Genomic DNA, 22,195 nt, shown 5'->3' on the forward strand with positions numbered 1-22,195 from the left:
TCTCTATTAGGACTCTGAAGCACAGTAGGAATTGTATTGAAAATAGTAGTTCTCTGCTGCAGAAGGCAGATTGCTTCAGATCTATAACAGTCTACAATTTTTCTGTTCTGGTTTGCCAGAGACCCTATGCAATGTCCATATTTATCATCATAACATGGAAACACACAGACATTAGGATTAATAGGGATGGGGGAAATTTATAGTGGAGAAGTATTAGAACACAGAAATCCCCTGAACTCACATTAGATAAGCTGGGTGTAGATGGTCTGCGAATATCATGGCTAGTGTTCCAGGAGAGAGGAGCCCCATGACTTAACACTGGATTCTTCATGGGTTGGAAAGTGACCTTGTTTGAAAGAAGGAGCTTCAGAGTGCTGGAGCCCAGCGAAGAATGTTAGCCTCTTCTTCATTGAGCTGACTCAGACCTACTGAATCAGCTCTCTGTTAAGCTATCAAAAAGGGGGAGAAAATGAACCTTCATGGCCATCCAAAGTTTTTGTCCTCACACAGGTGCCTTTAGTGTCATTGGATCTACTGGTCATACAGCCCAAGTGGCAGGGCAATTTGTACTACATCCTGAACTCAATGCAAAGCCCTTTCTTGCTTTGAGCCCTACACTCAACTGGAAAACTTCTGAGGCATTGATAAATGGGTTGGAGCATTATTTCCAAGTATAGCATCTACTATCTAGAAAATCCAAGGAGGATCCACCAATTGCTGTGCCTCCTTCTTGGTGGTCGGAGATGTACAGTGCAATAATTTGTACTTTCCCTTAGAGAGGATGTCCAGATCGTTGGACGCCTAAAAGCTTTGCCAATGTGTCAGGTCCTGAATCTCTGTAGGCTTATCTTTCATCCTCTGGAGAGATATTTCTTATCAGGGCATTCAAAGTACTTGCCACTACCTATTCTCCAGGTCTGGTAAGCACAATGACATTAATATAGTGTACTGATGTGATACTCTATATTGTGACAGAGCATGTCAGTTAACATAGTCCTGGGGGCAAGACAGTGGATGTCAGCTGCTATACTTTCCAAGTCAATGCAAACTAATTTTGATCTTCTTTCTTAGAGGAAATGGAAAAGAACGCATTTTTCAGATCAATATCTGTATACCATGTGCCAGAGTATGTATTGTAATAATGATGCCACAGAAGGCATAATTGGGGATACCAATTGATAAAATGCATGGCAGTCCATCGTCATCTGCCGTGATTCATTTGGAGTTTTGCAGGAGTCATAGCAGTGAATTGAATGGGGACATGATGGAGATCACCAACCTAACATCCTTCAAGTCTTTGAGGGTGGCATTAATATTGGCAATCCTACCGTGGATGAAGTCTTGCTTCAGGTTAACTACCATGGTGGACATTGTGATGTGGTGCTCAGATTCCACCTACAGGAATCTCTCCAACTTATTTCCTCAGCTGTCAGCTCTCTTTTGGAATTGCCTTGGCTAAAGAGAGCTCCTCACCCTGGGTCACGTCTCTCTTCCAAAGGAAGCCCACATTGAATGACTAATTAATGCAGGGAATATCAAATTCTAGCGCCCTCGCCCTAATTCAAGACAACTGTGGAGGGCTATCCCAGCTTTAGAGCACCCTGTGGGGTTGCTGAGGGCTTCACTGAGATTGCATCACAGCCCAACTTTTCCTTTGTCCAGTCCTGCTTCCTCCCCACAGCAGATATTTATCTTGAAGTCACTCCCTAATAAACCTTCTGCAGTGTCTCAGAGTCTGCTTCCTAGGGAACCCAAGCTACCACAACCATCTTGGTCAGTAGGGGCATTTTCAGGGCCTTTCTACTCTACAGGTTGTTAGGCCAGTGAATGAATGGGAGGGTTCTACTGGCTGCTGAGTTTAACCACACTTGCACATGCCCAGGAACCAGGAAAATGACCACAGGGTGGGTGCATGAATCTATTGTTACCCACTTTGAGTCAGACTTGGGCTGGGACTATAACAGGGGGCCATAATGGCATTTTGGATCCCTAGTGTCAGTATCAGTATCATCTCAGATGAATCAACAGCCTTCAAAAGGTCTGAATATTCTCCTTTCCCCAGGGTACGGCTACCTTGGAAAATGAAAAGGGTGTTGGTCCAGGAAGGAGTGAAGGACAGGGCCAATAATTCCATCTGCCATGGGAAACATGAGAGGAAATAAAAGGACTGTGGGTAGAAGGAAATTATTTTAGAGTGGTCAGGGAAGGCCTCTCTGAGGAAGTGATGTTTGAAATGAGACTTGGCTAATGAGTAGGAGTTAGCCTAAGGAAGATTGGTAGAAAGAGTGCTCCAGGCAAAAGACAAGCATGTGCAAATGCCCTGAGGTAGAAAATAACTTGCCCATTGAAAGCATGGAAAGATCAGTGTGGTGGAGCCTCTTGAGTGAAGTGGAGAGAGACAGTGGTGGGAGAGATGGGATTTGCAGGCTACATCAGGGATATCCAGAGTTACTGTCAAGATTAGTTTTGATTAAAAAACCTCCGAATAACTTGTATACTATAGGAAATATCTGGGCAAATGTTTATTACCTAATTTAAATGAAGCTCCATTACTTCAACTTAAGGGCTCCCCTATTTAATGACGTAATAAAGTATGAACAAACCTCGTAGAGGAGGAATGTCTTCACTCCTTGGTTACAGTTTCTAAGAAACTCTAATGTTACCCTTTGGGGTCCCCTCTTAAATATCACCCCCTGGCTAATGCCCATTTACACATCCCACGCATCCTGCATGCTCCAGACTTCTCAAGAAGGTTTCTCTCTTTCCTGGCCTTCCATACATGTTGTTTGTGCCCCTCATTGCACAGAATACTTTATACCATGAGGTGCATTATTTTTATATATGTAGCACAACCATTCTTACACAGGACTTAGAGCTCTCTACTTATGGCTTATTACAAAGGAGGATGCAAGGTAACCCAGGAGTAACCGTTGAAGACAGTTTGAAGTTTGACCAGGAGGCAATTCTCTGGAAAGCACCCCCATCCCCCTATCAAGTGCCATAGAGAAGGAAACACTGAACCATAGAAGAAGCTAAAAAGAAAGTAGTTTTCCTTTCACATTTTGCTTCAATTAACGCAATAAAGTGGTTGTTCTCAAAGTTCAGCTACTGTGAGTGCTGCCAGCGGATGGCTCTCAGCTCTTGGACGTCTTCAAAATGGCCTTGGCTGGAAAGAGTCGCTCTGCCCAAGGTCACACCCCATTCTCAGGCTGCCTGAAACCAATGACTGGTCAAGATAAGAGTTTAAACCAATGACTATGTTGCTCCAACTTGGGGCTACTCTGAAAGGCTGTCTCACTATCAGAGCTGCCTGTGGAGTCAGTCGAGGTCCTAACTGAGACTTCATCACAGCCCAACATCGCCCTCTGTGGAATCCTCCTTCCTTCCTCACTACAGTAGGTGGGGATCCCATGACCTACTGCAGGCTAATCTCTCTCTCAAAGTCTGCTTTCCAGGGAACCCAACTGACGACAGCGAGTAAGCATCAGAATGACGTAAAGGAGAATTCAGCTTCTGGCCAAGATGGAGTAATAGAGACCAAATTTATCCTCTGCCTAAAACAACAACAATGACAAAAGCAGGGGAAAAAACTGAAACAATGATTTTGAAGTCACTACATAAAAAGAAATGAAGGACAGTGATCTCTGAGAGATGGGCAACAAATGATGTGAGTCTGTCAGTTGCCCCAGCCTACTATCTTGAAAGAGTTTCCAGGCCCCAGGCAGGGGCAGTAACCCTGGCAGAGCCCCCGGGACTCTCTGAGTTGAGAGTCCAGGAAGACCAAGCAGCTGGAATTCACAGGACAGTGTACCAGAGAGAGGAGATCTGCGTGGAGAGTAACCCTGGAGATGTAAAGAAGGGTCCCTCTTGAGTATTCGGCAGAGTATGAATCAGAAGGGTGATCATCTTCATCATTCTAGGATGAAGAAAGAATGATCTGAAAGAATTATAGGTGCCTGTTCACACAAGCCAGAGTGGGAAGCTTCATAATTCATGGAGTGTTGGGTAGAGTATTCAGGATGGTCTTGCCTCAGTAGTAGATAATAATTAGATCTAAGGTAAACACTGTTCTGGTCCTACCTGATAAATCTTAAAAGCAGGACCTGAAAAAGACCAAACTGCTTCCATTCATGTAACTGAATGTGAGAACAAGAGTCAAGAATATTTATAGGAGTAAGAAATAACCAGCACCCAACAAAGTAAAATTCACCTTTGATTGGATGTATAGCATTCAATTAAAGATTACCAGGCACGCAAAGAAGAAGGAAGACACAACTCCTTCAGGAGGTGGAGAAAAAATTAGGATAAAGAAATTAAGTCAATCAACACTGACTGAGAACTGACATAGATAAATAGACCTTATATATAAATATATATATAAATACAAATATATATAAATATATATAAGGTTTTTAAATTTCTGTCTCTTTAAAAGATAATTGTTTAAACAAAATTAGAAACAATTAATTTTTTTGTTTACAACATAAATAAGCAAATTATATGACAATAATAGAATAAAGGCGAAGAGGGGGGAAAGGAAGTATACTATTACAAAGTTCTTATACTAAACATGAATTGCTATTCTGTCATAAGTTAAAGATGCCTACTGTAAACCACAGTAGCAAAATTTTTCTTAAAGGAACAGGTAGGAAGTGCTTTAGACTTGGGGGGCCATAGAGTCTTTGTCACCACTACCTCACCGCTGCTGTTGTAGCTTGAAAGCAGCCACAGGCCATATGTAAATGAATGAGTGTGATTGTTTTCCAATAAAATTTGACCCACAGGCCATAGTTTGCCAATCCCTGCTATAAACCTTAAATCATTCAGTAAAATAAAACTTAAAAAAAAGAGGAATAGCTAGTAAGCAAAGAAAGATGATACAATGGAATCATAAAAAATACTCAAAACTATTCAATTAACCAAAAAAGGTCATTGAAAAATGACAAAAAGGAAAAACAGATTGTGCAGATAGAAAAGAAACAGCAAGATGCTAGACTTAAACCCAATCATTTCAATAATTGTAATACAAATGCTTTAAATATACCAATTAAAATGCAGATATTACCAAATTGGATAAAACAGCAATATCCAACTATATGCTACCTACAACTAAGTCACTTCAAATATGAAGACACAAATTAATTAAAAATAAAAGGATGGGGAAAGATATACCATGCTAAAACTAGTCAAAATAAAGCTGGAGTGGCCCTATTAAAATGAGAGAAAGTAGATTTCAGAGCAAAGACTACTATGAAGAAGAAAGAAGGTATTTCATAATGATAAAGTAGTCAGTTTATCAAGAGGGAATAACACGCCCAAATCTTTGTGAACTTAACTACTTCACGAGACATGAAACAAAAACTGATGGAATCGCAAGATGTAATAGACGATATCAGTCACAGTTATCAATACTCTTGTCTCAATAATTGATAAACTAAGTAGACAGAAAATCAATTAGGATATAGAAGACTTTTAACAATACCGTCAACCAACTTGATCTGATTTATATTTATCAAACACTCCATCCAATGACAACAAAATATATTTTCTATTCCCCAAGTGCCCCAGAGCATTTATCAAGATAGACTATATTCTGGGTCAAAAAAGAAGTCTCAATACATTTTAAATTATGCAAGTTATACAAAGTATGTGCTATGACCACAGTGGAATTAAATTAGAAATCAAGAGCATAATCATATCTGGAAAACCCCCCAGCCTTTATAAACCAAATAACACACTTTCACATAATCCATGGGTCAAAGAAGAAACCAAAAGGGAAAATAGAACATATTTTGAACTGAATGAAAATGAAAACACAACATATCAGAATTTGGGAAATGATGCTAAAGCATTATTTTGGGGAAATTTTATAGTACCTAAATCTCTATATTTGAGAATGGCAAAGGTCTTAAACCAGTGAACTCAGCTTCCAACTCATGAAATAAGAAAAAGAGCAAGTAGAAAATAGGAAATAATAAATACAAGATAAAAAATCAATGAAATAGACAAGAGAAAGATAATAGAGAAAACCAGTAAACCAAAAGCTGGTTCTCTGAGAAGATCAATAAAATCATTGCTATACCTGTAGACAGACTTATCAGGAAAAAAAGAGAGATGGCACAAATTACCAATATCAGGAATGAGAAAGGTAACTCACTACAGATTACACAAGCGTTAAAAGGACAATAAAGATTATACAAATATTTAAAGGATAATATTATGAGAACACTTTATGCCAAAAATTTGACAACTTAGATGAAAATAGACAAATTCGTTGAAAGACATAAATTACCAAACTACCAAAGCTCACTCAAGAATGAAGAGATAATCTGAATAGCTCTATAGCTATTAAAGAAATTGAATATGTGGTTAAAAATTTTACAACAAAAAAATTCCAAGTTCAGGGGCCCCACTGGTGAATCCAATCAAACATTTAAGAAAGAAATAATTCCAGTTCTATATAAACTCTACTAGAAAATTGAAAAGGAGAGACTATTTCCCAACTCATTCTATACGGTCAGCACTACCCAGGTATCAAAATTAGACAAAGACATTACAAGAAAAGTTCAGATCAATATCCCTCACAAACATAGATGCAAAAATTTTAAACAAAATTTTAGTAAATTGAATCCAACAATATATAAAAAAGGAAATACGACATGATCAAGTAGGATTTATCCTAGGAATGCAAAACTCATTTAATATTCAAAGTCAGTCTTTGAAACTACAAAACTATGATGAAAATAATCAAGGAAATCTAAGGAAATGAAGAGATATCCCATGGTCATGGATAGGAAGACTCAATGGTGTCAAGATGTCCGTTTTTCCCAACTTTGTCTATAGCGTCAAGACAATTCAAATCAAAATCCCAGCAAGTTATTCCGTGAATATTGAAAAACTGATTCTAAAGTTTATATGGAAAAGTAAAATATGCTGAACAGCCAACGAAATATTGAAGGAGATGGACAAAGTTGGAAGATGGAGACTATCTGACTTCAAGACTTACTACAAAGCTACTGTAATTGGGACAGTGTGGTACTGGCAAAAGAATAGACAAATACACCAACAGAACAGAAATAGATCCCATGAGTATAGTTAGCTAATGTTTTACAGAGGAGGAAAGGCAATTCAATGGAGAAGAAATAGTCTTTTCAACAAATGGTACTAGAACAACTGGACACTCAAATGCAAAAAAAAAAAAAAAAAAAAAATGGATCCAGACATAGACCTTATACTTTTCACAAAAATTAACTCAAAATGGGTCACAAAACTAAACGTAAAATACAAAACTATAATATTCCTAGCAGACAACTTAGGAGAAATCATACATGACCTTAAATTTGGTGATAGGATTTTAGACAAAACACTAAAAACACAATCCATGAAAGAAAAAATTGACTAAGTTGGACTTCATAAAAATTAAAAACCACTCTGCAAAAGACACTGTTAAGAGAATAAAAAGGTAAGTCACAGACTGGGGAAAAAAATCTTTACAAAACACATCTTCGATAATGCAAAGTTATCCAAAATATACAAAGAACTCTTAAAACTCAACAATAAGAAAACAAATAATGCAACTGAAAAATGGCAAATTGTCTAGACAGACACCTCACCAAAGAAGCTACACAGATGGCAAATAAGCATATGAAAATATCCTCCCTATCACATATCATTAGGGAATTGCAAATTAAAACAATAATGAGATACTGCTACACTCCTGTTAGAATGGCTAAAATCCAGAACACTGGCAATGTCAAACGCTGTCAAGGATGTGGAGCCACAGGAACTCTCATTTATTGCTGGTGGGGATGCAAAATGGTACAGCCACTTTGGAAGACAGTTTGCCAGCTTCTTACAAACTAAACATACTCTTACCATAGGATCCAGCAATCATGCTTTGTAGTATTTATCCAAATGAGTTGAAAACTTGTGACCACACAAAAACCTGCGCATGAATATTTATAGCAGCTTTACCCATAATTGCTAAAACATGGAAACAACCAAGATGACCGTCAGTAGGTGAAGGGATAAATAAACTGTGGCACATCCAGATAATGGAATATTTTTCAGCAATAAAAAGAAATGAGCTATGAAGCCAAGAAAAGACATGGAGGAAACTTAAATGCACATTGCTAAGTGAAAAAAGCTAATCTGAAAAGGCTATATACTGCCTCTGGAAAAGGCAAAACTATGGAGACAATAAAAAGATCAGTGGTTGCCAGCTGTTTTCGGGAGAGAGTAAAGATGACTAGGAGGAGCACAGGTAATTTTTAAAGCAGTGCATCTATTCTGTATGATATTGTAATGGTGGACACATGTCATTATACGTCTGTTAAAACCTCTAGAACGTGCAACACAAAGAATGAACCCTAATGTAAACTATAGACTTTAGTTAATAATAATATATCAATATTGATTCATCAATTGTAATAAATGTACCACACTAATGCAAGATGTTAAAAATATGGGGAATTGGGAAGGAGTGGAGCACATGGGAACTCTCTGTACTTTCTGCTCAATTTTTCAGTAAACCTATAACTGCTCAAAAAAAGTCTATCAATGAAGAAGTAAAAAACTAAACTTAAAAAAAAGCAATCTTTGTGACTTTGGGTTAGGCAAAGATTTCTTTGTTATAACACCAAAAGTATGAACCATAAAAGAAAACATTGATAAATTGGACTTCATCATAATCAAAAACTTTTGTGCTATAAAAGTCATGAGGAAACCTTTGGGTTAATAGGTACATTCACTCTCTTGATCATTTCATGGGTGTACACATATGTTGAAACCTGTCTAATTCTATATTTAAATGTGTACAATTTATTGTACACATAAAGCTGTTTAAATTAAAATTTTTAAATGAATGACTGAAAGAGCTCCTTAATGCAGATGCCCGGGCTCACTTGTAGAACTCCTAATTCTGTAAGACTGAGAAAGAGGAATCTGCCTTTTAAACAGCATCCAGGTGATTCTAATGCACATTTGAAACACTGGCCTAAGATATGAGCAGCAGGATTTACAGTAACCCTGGTGTGAAGCTAACCTGAGGACTGGCCGGGAAAGCAGAACAGCCTGAGAGGTCTGGAAAGAGAACAGAGAAGCCTCTCTCAGTGGCAAGAGAGAAAATAACCCAGAAGTCTCTCCATCTGTAGGGTAAAGGGCATCAAGAAGAGTGGTGTTTTAGTGGCATAGAGGAATTTCATCTTCCTTTTACCATTTGACGTTTGGTGTGTGTTACATTTTATTAAACTCCAAAGAGGGCAGAGCTATATTTCATGTTATTTCCAGCAGTTAGAGAGATGATACTATGTCAGTATGATTTATCTGTTTTATGATTTATCAGTTTTATCTGTCAACTTGGCTAGGTTACAGTACCCAGTTTTCTGGTCAAACACCAGTCTACATGTTGCTGTGAAGATACTTTTTTAGATGCAGTCAACATTGACATCAGTAGACTTTGAGGGAAGCAGATTACCCTCCATAATGTGGGTGGGCCTCATTAAATCAGTTGAAGGCTTAAGAGAAAAGACTTAGGTCCCCTGAAGAAAGAATGCTTCCTCCAGACTGCCCTCAGACTCTACACTGGAAAATCAATTCTTTCCTGGGTCTCCAGTCTGCTGGCCTGCTCTGCAGATTTCAGACTTTCTAGTCCCAACAATTGAATGAGCCAATTTCTTAAAATAAAACTAATTCTCTCCCTCACTCCCCTCTCTCTCTAAACGTGTGCATACACATGCACACACACACACACACACACTCTAATGGCTCTGTTTCTCTGGAGAACCCTAATATAGTCAGTAAAATGATAACATCCCATGAAACTAAGAGACCTTGTAAAAAGATGTACAAATTTGGATGTGATATACACATTTGAAGTTATGAATCACTCATATCATCCACATCCTTGTATCTTTACAGTACCTGGTACACATGTTCACAAGGTAACTGAATGAATGTTTTTCTCCTCATGCACTTCTGTGGGGCTGCATGTGGTTGATTATCTCCTTTGCATCTTCTAATTTTGATCATACCTGTGCCAGGCAGACTTAACCAAGAAAGGACCCAGAAAACACTCTACCACTGGCCCCTAACTGCACTTTACAGCACTGATCTTTAAAGATTGTCTCACAATTTTCTAAAAACAAATTCTTATCTTTGGTATTTCGGTCTGGCCATAAAAGCTCTTCTGTTTCTTCTCATGAAAGGACCTGCTTGCTTTCTTCTCCTTGAATTTTTATGAGTAATGACTTTGGCCACTTGACAGTAGCCCTCATTCTGTTATCCACATGTATGGAGAGGGCAGGTGTTGCTGCTTCCTCCGAGCCACCTTAGTATCCTAGCTTTTTATTTGTACATATGCATTGGGATGGAAAGAAAGGTGTGTTCTCTAAGTCCCAAGTCATAATCTCCCCACCTTCAACTCCAAACTGGACAAGAAACTCCTGATCCTAACTCAACCGTAGACCTTCTTTCATGAATGGCCCAGGAGACTAAAGCATTTGTACTTAGATGGGGAGGTCTCTGTGTTGGGGTCTCTGTTAAGCACAGAGCTGATGAAATTAAAGCTGGTCGTTAGCTGGGTAACATTGTGTTCCATGAGAGGAATAAAGGAAGTCATTCAGCAATACAGAATGTCAGAGTGATGAAAGACCTTAAGGTTCATCTGACTGAGTCTCCTGGTTCATAGATAAAGAAACTGAGGTCCAGAAACATGGAGTGATTTCTCAAGGTTGGGTTTCCAATGCTGTCCTGAAGCCTTCCTTGACTTCGTTATCGGAGGTCATTGTTTCTTCCTCTGGGATTCCCCATGCACTGCGTGTACCTCCTTTTAGCACTGTGTTTGACCTTCCTTCATTAGACTGTGAGATTTTGGAGAATTGGGTTCATGTCTACATTCTGGGGCCTGATATAGAGGCTAACCCATAGTAGATGCTCCACAGATGTTGTGTAAGGACAGGAGAGAAGAAAGGAGAAGGAGGAGAAGAAGAAACGGTGGGTCCAAAGCTTAGTGATTTGATTTATCACCAGTAAACACGGTGGTAAGCAGCATCTGAGACCCCAAGCCTAGCAATAAGGGGTACTGCAGAACATGAGGCAGGGAACTTCTTCGGGCTCCCGAAATGGTATAGGCTTTCCCCTCCTTTTGTGTCTCTTCCTGGATCCATGGAACAAATTGAGCCACAGACACAAACATCCCAGGCCTCCCCTTGAAGCCGGATCTTATGCCCCAACTGAAGACACCCACTTGGAAGAGCCTCTGGGTTCCATGCATAGTACAGATCAGAGGTGCCCCACTGTCTCCCTGAGGAGAGAAGGAAGAGTTTGCAAGCAATCAACAGCACCTCTAGCAAGACAGCAGGGTGAGAGGGTCCTAGTGGTGTGGGCTAGGGACTTCCCTTCTGGGCGCTCTCCTGAGAGCCTAGAAAGTGGTGGGGCATGTGGAGGACAGGGCTGAGGCAGGGGCTGAGAACCTGGGAAGTGCCTTGGGTGCCTGGTTCCTTCCAGGCACAAAGCATGTTGCTGGAGAGCTGGTCTACCCTCTTGCTGCATTCTCTCCGGTTAATCTGCACCAATCTCAGCTTCTGCAGGTACGTGTTTAAGTTGTCATATTCATCTGGCAAATGAGGAAGCTAGTGTGAGAATGAGCACTGCATTAACCACTGAGAGCGACAAGCCCACAAATGATCAGGGTGGAAGCCCTGGAAGGATGCAAACACTCAGCAAATCACAAACTCACAGGATAGGAAGTTCTTAGAGGGGACCTAATGCAATGCCCCGCTCAGTCTCCTCTCCAGTATCTCCAGCAAGGGGTTCCTTCATCTCTGCTTGTGTGTTCCCTTTGGGGAGCTCACTCCCTCTGAAAGCAGCCTGTGAAACCCTTAGCCCCAGCCCCTGCAGTGAACCTGGAATGAGCTTTCTCCAGGGCCCCACCATCTCTCCACAGCCATGCTTTGTCCCTGTGCAGAGGTCAAAACAGCCCAACTTCTGAATCAGTGTTGCCCAGTGTCTCTGCCGGGTGAGTGGAGAAATCAGGAAAATGACACACCTATAAGTACCATCTTGTGGGAGGGAAACAACCATGATCCTAGAGGAGCTTCTGGTCTTCTCCCCATCCCCCTTCCACCCACCCTGAAGTCCTCTCTGTCTGGCTAGCCTGGTGCCCTGGGAAAAGAGTGGAGTCATTGACGACCAGGCTTGGGTGGGGAATCACTGGCTCAGAGTTATCTCAGCACGGTGGTCTACATGGGCTTCATCAGATGATAAACAGATGAGGAGATGCACATTGTAAAACAGCCCAGGAAGGAAGAATCCAAACTGGCTCTCCACACCACTTCTGGGCTCTGAAATAATGATCACTCTCATGTTTTGAGATTCTTCTATGTTCCAGGCATTTGCTAGAGACCTTAGTTGTATAATTTCATTTAATTTAATCCACATAACTTATCTGAGAAGGACATTACTGTCATTCTACAGATGAGAAAAGGTGGAGGTGAGGAAGATGGAGGAGCTAGCTCAAGATCACAAAGTTGGAGTTCTGAGGCCAAAATTGAGACCTGAGTCTTCCAAGGTTTATGCTGTCTAGCCCAGGGAAACTTAAGTCTGGGCTTTCTACAGGTTCCAAAGAGAAGGCACATACCATATGCATCAGTCACCCACTCTGCCATCCAACACCGGTCCCAGATCCTCTCTTTCTCCTGCAGGCAGACGGGCATTTTGAAGTTAGTGAATTGTATTGGTGTGGCCAGCAGGAGCAGGGAGAGGTCGCTGTCAAGGTGGGACGGCTTATAGTCTTTGTGAATAATTATCTTCTGCACTCGCTTTCTTTCCAAGTGGACATCGCTGAATGTTCTGATCCCCATGACCACAGTGACATTTCCCAATGCCATTTCTAATCTAAAGAATGAAGACAATGACTTCAAACTATAATAATAGTTACACTGCATTTCACATTTGTAGACACATCTGTAAATGGTAGAGTTAATGACCGAATACTGAGAAGTCCAAAGCAGTGGGTGCGCAGTGACCTAGGGAGTGGCTAGAGACGGGAGTAGCAGGAGTCAGGGGCCCAAACTCAGGCAAATCTCTGAGATAGTGAACTGTAAGCCCAGGGGGACTTCCCTGACCTGAAGGAAGTAGACTGAATCCATCCAAGAGGATAGAAGGTAAGCTATTTGACAAAGGGAGTTTGGATGTCTTGCTGACCCCTGTTTCCTCAGCTCTTAGAATAGTGTATGGTAGGTGTTCAATGAGTATTTGTCCGAATGAACACAGTCTGTTGGCTGCATGGATGGCAGGCAGAAGAGAAGCCTTGTACTGACTTTCCAATACTGGATGCATAGCCGCAGCTAGTAGCCCATCTTTGGATATGGTTAACGAAGTAAAGAGAGAGGATGAAATCAGAGACTTTGTGGTACAAAGCCAACGGGAACATACTGGGTATAAAGCTCATGGTTTCACAAGCCTTGTGCACTAACCTATTAAGCTACCCAGCCCAGACAATACATTGAGGAGACATGACGTAAACTAAGATAATGCCTCAGAAACTTACAGGGTTCTTGGGAAGCAATGTGCAGCTGTTAGAACCCACCACCGATGTATGATTGAGCCTCCACAGAGGTGTTTCCGAGAGTTCTGGATACTCACTTGCCATGGGAACTCGCCTTCCTGAACCTCAAATAGTTCGTGAAATTGTAACGATGTTGAAGTTGAAAAGGCAGGTCTGTAGCCACACGGAGCTTTTTCTGAAAGAGAAAAGAAAGAGCCATTTGTACAAGAGAAGCACGTAGAAATCTTTCTTACCTGTATTCCCAGCATCTTCCCAGCTAAGACCAGTGCTGGAGCTGAGTGGAGTAAAGTAAGCAGGCGCGAAGAGGACAGAGCTCAGAAAACACCAGCAAAACACACCTCCTTTAGTGTCCAGGCCTCACGTTCAAAAAGAGCTTTGAGACCTGGAGAAGTCAGGGTGGAGCTCCGTCAGAAGCTGTAAAAGGGTTGGGGTGGCAATGGAGATGTGCCAAAAATATACAGGGACCCTTCGGGAGACAGAAACCATGCAGCACTGGAAAGTTTAATATCAAGAATTATGAACTGTAACAGAGAAGTCACTACAAAGGGTCAGGAGGACCCCAAGGATACCACAGGGTTAAGGAGTACCTAAGGAAGGACTAAACTTGAAAGGGGAGGCCCATCTCCAGGTGGAGGTTCAGAACTCACTGGGGAAGGTGTGGTTGCAGCCCAAGGGAAGGCAGAAGTTTGCTGGGTGCCCCGGGCCAGAGTTAGCCCCCATTTCTAGTTAAGCAGGGAACATCCCTCTGGAGTAGAGCTAGGCTGAGCTGGAACACCCCTCCTAGGTGCAGGTGGACTGATGGCTAGCGGGCAGGCACATGGAGGTGCTTAGGTGTCAAGAGCCTTCTCTCCAGCCAGTGGGTGCAAGGCCTGGGCTGTGCATGTATGTGTGGGGACAGCTGCAGTGAGGAGGTATGGGGGATCCAGGGCTTTGGGGGCCCATCAGAGAACAAGATATGACCATGAGGTGGCAGTAGCACACCCAAGCTTTCTTTGAGTGGTGCTTTGACAGGTCTGCATGCTGGAGAAGGCTTTTGCAGCATGAGATCATCCAGAGGCTAAGGAGCAGGGGCCACCATGCAGAAGCAGAGGAGTACAAGGGAACTTCTAGGGGAAAAAGAGACCAGAGGGGGCCCTTACACGCCTAGGTGATGTTGCTCAGAAGCACAGTCAGAGAGCTCTGAGGGGCAGCGGCAGCTTGGGGTCTCTATAGCCACAGGGTTTTCTTCTATATGGCTAGCAGGTGTCGGGTGCAGTTTTGTGGTTATGCAAAGCAAGCAGGTTCTAAACAACTAAAACCTGCTTAGCTGGATTATGTTGAAAACAACTTGATACGTTAAAAATTGAGTTTGGCCCCAGTGGGCTTTTGAGGTAATTGGGATCAGCCTTCTGTGAAGAAATAATCTAGGGGCCAATAGACAGGGGCCATCTTTGGGCCATTTGTATAACGGGAGGTCACTGAAGACAGGACAAGGCTCCAGCTCATAGAGGGACCCATGGCCAGAGCCAAGTGCCACTGGATGGCCCTTCCCTTGCTGGCAACCATGGCTTATGAGCAAGGAGAAGCAAACAGAACCATGCCAGACAGAACCAGGAAGAAAAGCCCCTTCCTTCTGCAGTTTCCCTCCCACCCCTTCTCCTGAGGATGCTTTTGTTTTCTGGCTTTTTTGAGATATAATTGACATATAACATTGTGTAAGTTTAAGGTTTTGGTTTAATACTCATATATTGCAAAATGATTACCCCTATAGCATTAGCTAACACCTCTATCATATCCCACTGTACCATTTCTTTTTTATAGTGAGAACATTTAGGATTCACTCTCTTAGCAACTTTCAAGTATATAATGCAGTATTAGTAACTACCATCACCATGCTGTACTTTAGATCCCCAGAACTTATTCACGCTCTGACTGGAAGTTTGTACCCTTTGACCAACATCTCCCCATTTCTCCTACCCCCAGCTGCTGGTAACCACCATTCTAGTCTCTGTTTCTATGAATTTGCCTTTTTTAGATTCCACATACAAGTGAATCAGCGTTTGACTTTCTCTGTCTGACTTATTTCATTTGGCATAATGTCCTCATGGTCCATCCATGTTGTTGCAAGTGGCAGAATTTTCTTCTTTTTTATGGTTGATAATATTCCATTGTATATATGTATACCACATCTTCCTTATCCATTCACCCGTTCACAGACACTTAGGTTGTTTCCACGCCTGGACTATTGTGAATAATGCTGCAATGAACGTGAGAGGACAGATAGCTCTTTGAAATCCTGTCTTCATTTCTTTTGGATATATACTCAGAAATGGGATTGAGGGATCATATGGGAGTTCTATTTTTCACTTTTTTTTTTAAATGCATGTAAATCTTTTTTTTTAAAGATTTTATTTTTTTCCTTTTTTTCTCCCCAAAGCTCCCTGGTACATAGTTGTATATTCTTCGTTGTGGGTCCTTCTAGTTGTGGCATGTGGGACGCTGCCTCAGCGTGGTCTGATGAGCAGTGCCATGTCCGCGCCCAGGATTCGAACCAAGGAAACACTGGACCGCCTGCAGCGGAGCGCGCGAACTTAACCACTCAGCCACGGGGCCAGCCCCTCTATTTTTCACTTTTTGAGGACACTCCATAGTGTTTTCTATAGCAACTGCACCAATTTACATTCCCACCAGTCAGTGGACAAGGGTTCCCTTTTCTTCACATCCTCACCAACACTTACTATCTCTTGTCTTTTTGTGATAGCCATTCTAACAAGTGTGAGATGATATCTCATTGTGGTTTGATTTGCATTTCCCTGATGATTAGTGATGTCGAGAACCTTTTCACGTACCTGTTGGTCATTTGTATGTCTTCTTTGGAAAAATGTCTATTCAGTTTCTCTGCCTACTTTTTAATCAGATTGTTTGCTTTTTTGCTATTGAATTGCATGAGTTCTTTGTATATTTTGGTTATTAACCCCTTTAATACATGGTTTGCAAATATTTTCTCCCATTCTGTAGGTTGCCTTTTCATTTTGTTGATTGTTTCTTTTTCTGTGCAGAAGCTTTTAGTTTGATGTAGTTGTCCCACTTTTTATTTTGATTCTGTTGCTTGTGTTTTTGGTGTCATATTAAAAAAATCATTGCCAAGACCCATGTCAAGGAGCTTTTCTCTATGTTTACTTCTAAAAGTTTTATGGTTTCAGTTCTTATGTTTAAGTCTTTAATCCATTTCAAGTTAATTTTTGTGAGTGATGTAAGATAGGGATCCAATTTCATTATTCTGCATGAGGTTATTCAGTTTTTCCCAAAACCATTTATTGAAGAGGCTATCCTTTCTCCAATGATTATCCTTGCCTACCTTGTCAAATATTAGTTGGCCTTATAAGTGAGAGTGTATTTCTGGGCTCTTAATTTGGTTTCATTGGTCTATGTGTCTGATTTTATTCACTATAGCTGTGTAGCACAATTTGAAATCAGGAAATGTGGTACCTCGGCTTCATTCTTTTTCCTCAGGATTACTTTGTCTATTTGGGGTCTTTTGTGCTTCCATACAAATTTTAGAATTGTTTTTTCTATTGCTGTGAAAAATACCTTTTGAATTTTTATGAAGATTACATTGAATCTGTAGATGGCTTTGGGTAGTATGGACATTTTAACAATATTAGTTCTTCTGATCCATGAACATGGGGTGTCTCCATTTGTGTCTTCTTCAATCTCTTTCAGCAAAGTCTTGTAGTTTTGATTGTACAGATATTTCACTTCGTTGGTTAAGTTTGTTCCTAAGTATTTTATTATTTCTCATGCTATTGTGAATGGGATAGTTTTCTTTATTTTTTTTTTCAGATGTTTCATTGGTAAAGTAGAGAAATTCAACTGATTTTTGTATCTTGATTTTGTATCTTGCAACTTTACTGACATCATTGATTAGTTCCAACACTTTTTTGGTTAAGTCCTTGGGATTTTCTATATACAGAATCGTATTATCTGCAAATAGCAACAATTTTACTTCTTACTTCCTAATTTGGATGACTTTTATGTCTTTGTCTTGTCTAATTGTTCCAGCTAGTCCTTATAGTACTATATCGAGTAAGAATGGTGAGAGTGGGCATCCATGTCTTGTTCCTGATCTTAGAGGAAAAGCTGTCAATTTTTTCCCATTGAGTATAATGTTAGCTGTGGGTTTGTCATATACCACCTTCATTATGTTGAGGTATGTTCCTTCTATACCCAACCTGCCAAGGGTTATTGTATTGTCTCAAATGCTTTTTCTGCATCTGTTGAGATGATCATGTGATTTCTATCTTTCATTTTATTAACATAATGTGTTACATTTGTTGATTTGCATATGTTGAACAACCTTTGCATCTGAGGGATAAATCCTGCTTGATCATGGTGTAGGATCCTTTTACTGTGCTGTTGAATTCATTTTGCTAATATTGTTGAGAATTTTCGCATGTATGTTCATCAGGGAAATTGGTCTGTAGTTTTCTTTTCTTGAGGTGCCCTCATCTGGCTTTGGTATCAGAGTGATGCTGGCCTTGTACAATAAGTTTGAAAGTATTCCTTCTTCCTCAATTTTTTGGAAGAGCTTAAAAAGAAATTGTTTTACTTCTTTTTTGAATGTTTGGTAGAATTTGCCAGTGAAGCCGTCTGGTCCTAGGGTTTTCTGTGTTGGGAGGTTTTTGATTACTGATTCAGTCTTTTTACTCATTTATTGATCTGTTCAGATTTCTTATTTCTTCCTGATTCAGTCTTGGTAGGTTGTGTGTTTCTAGAAATTTAGCCATTTCTTCTAAGTTATTAGTTTGTTGCCATATAATTTTTCATAATAGTCTATTATGATCCTATGTACTGTAGTATCAGTTGTAATGTCTTCCTTCTCATCTCTAATTTTATTTATTTGAGTCATCTCTCTTTTTTCCTGTAGTTAGTCTAGCTAAAGGTTTGTCAATTTTGTTTCTATTTTCAAAGAACCGACTCTCAGTTTTATCGATCCTTTCTGTTGTTTTTCTGGTCTCAATTTTATTTATTCCCACTCTGATCTTTATTATTTCCTTCCTTCTGCTAACTCTTACTTCCCACTTTTATATTTTTGGTGTCACAATTTACCTCTTTTTATGCTGCAATTTCATTGAGAAGTTATAGTAGATATAGTTATTTTTAATGCTCTTTTACTTTAGTCTTTGTATTATAATTAGTGATTAACACACTATTCTAATATAGAGTTACAGTTTTCTAATTCTGATGGTTTATTTTTCACCTTTGCTAGAGTATTGTGTACTTTCATTTGCTTTTATGTCACTAATTAGCATCTTTTCATTTCAGCTGGAGGAAGTCCTTTTGGCATTTCCTGCAAGGCAGGGCTGGCGGTGGTGAGCTCTCTTGGCTTCTGTTTGTCTGGAAAAGCCTTTGTTTCTCCTTCATATCTGAAGCATAACTTGGCCAGATAAAGTAACCTTGGTAGGCAATTTTTATCTTTCAACACTGAATATGTCATTCCACTCTCTCCTGGCCCACAGAGTTTCTGCTGAGAAATCTGCTGATTGTCTAATGGAGGTTCCTTTGCAGCTTACTTCTTTAAAGAAAATTAATAGAGAGATATTTAGGAGCTCATCCTAAGGTCACATAGCAAGTACACAGAGAAAATGTAATTAGAATGCAGACAGTCTAATTTCAGAGCTTACCCTGTGCTACAGGTCTGATTGTGTTTATAATTTGGGGATGAAAAGCTCCGTTTAGTATATCAAATAAAAGCCAAGAACCATAAGTAAAAACATTGCTGAATTTTGTACTTATATTTTAAATTTCTGTTTGGTCCAAAATAGAGTTGGAAGACTATTAAAGAATTAGGAGAAAAGATTTTGCAGCACACATAAGAGACAAGGGGCTAATGTCATTAAAATTCAAAAAGGTCCTGCAAATCAATTTACTACACCCACGCCAACAGGAAAAATGGGAAAACTAAAGGAACAGGTAATTCTCAAAAGAATAAATAGGAAATATTGCAAATAAGGCTGGGAGTGGGGGCAAAGTGTGGTCTTCTGGCCAGATACATTTCAGAAATACCGGGTTAAATAAAATTTAACTATTTTCTTTACTGTGAGATTTCTCAGCATCTTTAATAAATGGGTATCCACTGTGATGCTACAGAGAAAAGTATCAAATGGAATGTTTCCAAATTGGGTCTAACCAGAGAGCTTTTTTCTGTGCAGCTTCTAACGAGACAGAGGCTCTACAGAACATATTTTGAAAAACGCTGCATTAACTTGTTTGCTCCTACAATAGCCCTGTAACTTTTCCCACTTTATGAAATTACATAATCTAATACAGGTGGTCTAAATTAATAAGGATTAATGAGGTCCTTATGCCACCACAACACTGCTGCTTTTTCCTGAGTGTGGGGCCCAGAAAGATGCTTAATGCATTTACAAAGGTGAAGTGGAGACTGGAGGAGCAGAGGCAGCTGCTAAATTGTTGCCCCAACTCCCCTGTACTTCCAGAACTTGCCCCCTGTATTTCCAGAACTCCGGGGCCAGGCCATGGGGGATCATTTTAAATGCATGCTCACTGGGCCCAATACGTCTACTTTGATTAACCAGGTGTAATCTCCTCATTTCCTGAGTCATTTCCTCTAACGCAGCATCCTCTCAGGCCTCTAAATCAACTCAATAGGAGCCGGGTAAGAGGTTGCAGGGCTCTCCCCATCCTCTGCTCTGGATTAGCCTGGCACAGACCTGGATCTTCCTGAGCATGTCCCTTGAGCGCCATGAGCAGTGGAATTAGAAGCTGGAGCATCTTCTTATTCCAGTCCAGAATCGCCCAACCTGTGCCTGTAGCCAAAGCTGATAAAATGCCAGCTGCTGCTGCTTCAGTTGGGGCCATCACATACACATGGCAGAGCTGGTCGTGGGTGATGTCACAGTGAGCCTGGGGTTAGGGAGGAAACAGGGGATGCAGGGCAGCCTGGCTTAGCCAAGTCTGCATAGCTCGATCCTTCACTGTCTGTGTTCCCTCTGTAGTGGGGCCTAAAGGGACACCATGTTAGGCAAACTTTTGTCTGCACACTCTTCTCCCACCCTTGACTTGGAGCCTCTTGAGGAGCCATGTATTCTAGTATCTGCTTCAGCATTAAAGAGCTTTGGCTCTTTGTACAAATTTTCATAGTCTCTGGCATCAGATCTCAAAGCGCGCCACGACTTGTTAGGAGATTAGGACTTTACTGTGAGGTTAATAGGGAGAGCAATGGAATGAAAGCAGGTCATGTACTCACATGTGCATTACAAGATTACTCTGAGTGTAATGTCAGGGAAGAAAACCTATTCCTCTACCCTCTAGGTTCTTCTGGCTGGTTTAAGAATTAAATTGGCATGAGACAGAATAACAGGAGAAAAATCAAACAAAATTTAATAACATGTATACATGGAAAAAACTAGGAAAACTGAGTAACTCAACAAAATGGTGGAAGCCATTACCTTAAACATCACCTTCAGCTAAGGACAAAGGAGGATGTTGGGGGTGGTGGGTTGGCACTTCAAAGGGGAGGAAGGCAATTCACAAGGAGATGGAAAAGCAAATGTTTGATAAACAAATGTTGACTGTGCCTTGCAAAGACAATGCAAGATGGAGAGGACTCTGATTAAAAGGCCCTTGTTAGGTTCCTCCCTGTCTATCACACTTAGTTTACATTATACTTTAGTTATCTTATGGTATTAGCTCCTTCCTGGAACAGGAGTTCTATCTTGAATTCTTTTAGACAGTTAAGGGGAAGGTCAAAGTTTCTTTCAGAGTCTTTTTTTCTTGAAAAAAATCAAGCCAAAGAGACACATTTTGGGGTGGCAAATTCTGACCCCTCAAGGTAACATGGAGGTTATTTTAGAAAGGATGAAACTAGAAAAGAGAAAATCATTTAGGAAGTGGTTCCAATAATACAGATGAAAGATGGTGGTGGTCTAAAGTGGGAAAGAGGGTGTGTTAGTTTGCCAAAGCTTCCATAACAAAGCACCGCACACTGGGCGGCTTAAACAACAGAAATTTCCCAGTTCTGGAGGCTGGGAAGTCCCAGATCAAGGTGCCCACAGGGTTGGTTTCCTTCTGAGGGCCATGATGGAAGGCTCTGTTCCAGGCCTCTTCCCTTGGCTTGTAGATGGCCACCCTCTTGCTGTGTCTTCACATGACCATCTCTCTGTGCACACACACCCATGTTGTCTCCTTTTCTTCTCATAAGGACACCAGTTATACTGGATTAGGGCCCCACCCTGAGGGCCTCATTTTAACTTAATGACCTTTTTAAAGACCCTGTCTCCAAATATAGTTACATTTTGGGTACTGGGGGTTGGGACTTCAAGATACGAATTTTAAGAGGGACATGATTCAGCCCATAACAGTGGAATTACTGAGAACTGGAGATACTAAAGATAACTGAGAGATACTAAAGAGATTGAATATAGAGGTATTGTGATTGATGAGCTATACAGGATGAGCCAGCAGATACAAGCACAGATCTGAAAGTTTGGGGATAGAAGCATAAATTAGAAATCATCAGACTATTGAAGTCATGGGAATGGTTGAGATTGTCCACAGAGAACATGTGGAGAGAGAAGCAAAGAGGGCCTAGGACTGGGCTCAGAAGAACTTGGTCATAAAGAGGAA

General features: G+C 40.7%; 1 protein-coding gene across 3 annotated transcripts in view; it reads right to left on the reverse strand.

Moving 5' to 3' along the window:
* The window catches only part of PRSS51 (serine protease 51), a 30,497-nt gene extending 10,093 nt beyond the window's left edge, over positions 1-20,404 (reverse strand). The window contains exons 1-5 of one of the 3 annotated variants that reach the window (XM_070256819.1): positions 20,281-20,404; positions 13,550-13,742; positions 12,638-12,894; positions 11,472-11,614; positions 11,005-11,302 (exon numbers count right to left, since the gene is read on the reverse strand). In XM_070256819.1, coding sequence (XP_070112920.1) covers positions 11,006-11,302; positions 11,472-11,614; positions 12,638-12,894; positions 13,550-13,742; positions 20,281-20,341 — 951 coding nt within the window. In that variant the 5' untranslated portion in view covers positions 20,342-20,404 and the 3' untranslated portion in view covers position 11,005. Of the gene's footprint in view, positions 1-11,004; positions 11,303-11,471; positions 11,615-12,637; positions 12,895-13,549; positions 13,743-20,280 lie in introns of those variants that run through there. The other 2 variants (XM_001493679.6, XM_070256832.1) reach the window with 2 other exon arrangements.
* Between the last annotated feature and the right edge of the window lie 1,791 nt (positions 20,405-22,195).

This window comes from Equus caballus, chromosome 2 (genome assembly GCF_041296265.1).
Source record: "Equus caballus isolate H_3958 breed thoroughbred chromosome 2, TB-T2T, whole genome shotgun sequence".
In the NCBI taxonomy this organism is placed as follows: domain Eukaryota; kingdom Metazoa; phylum Chordata; class Mammalia; order Perissodactyla; family Equidae; genus Equus; species Equus caballus.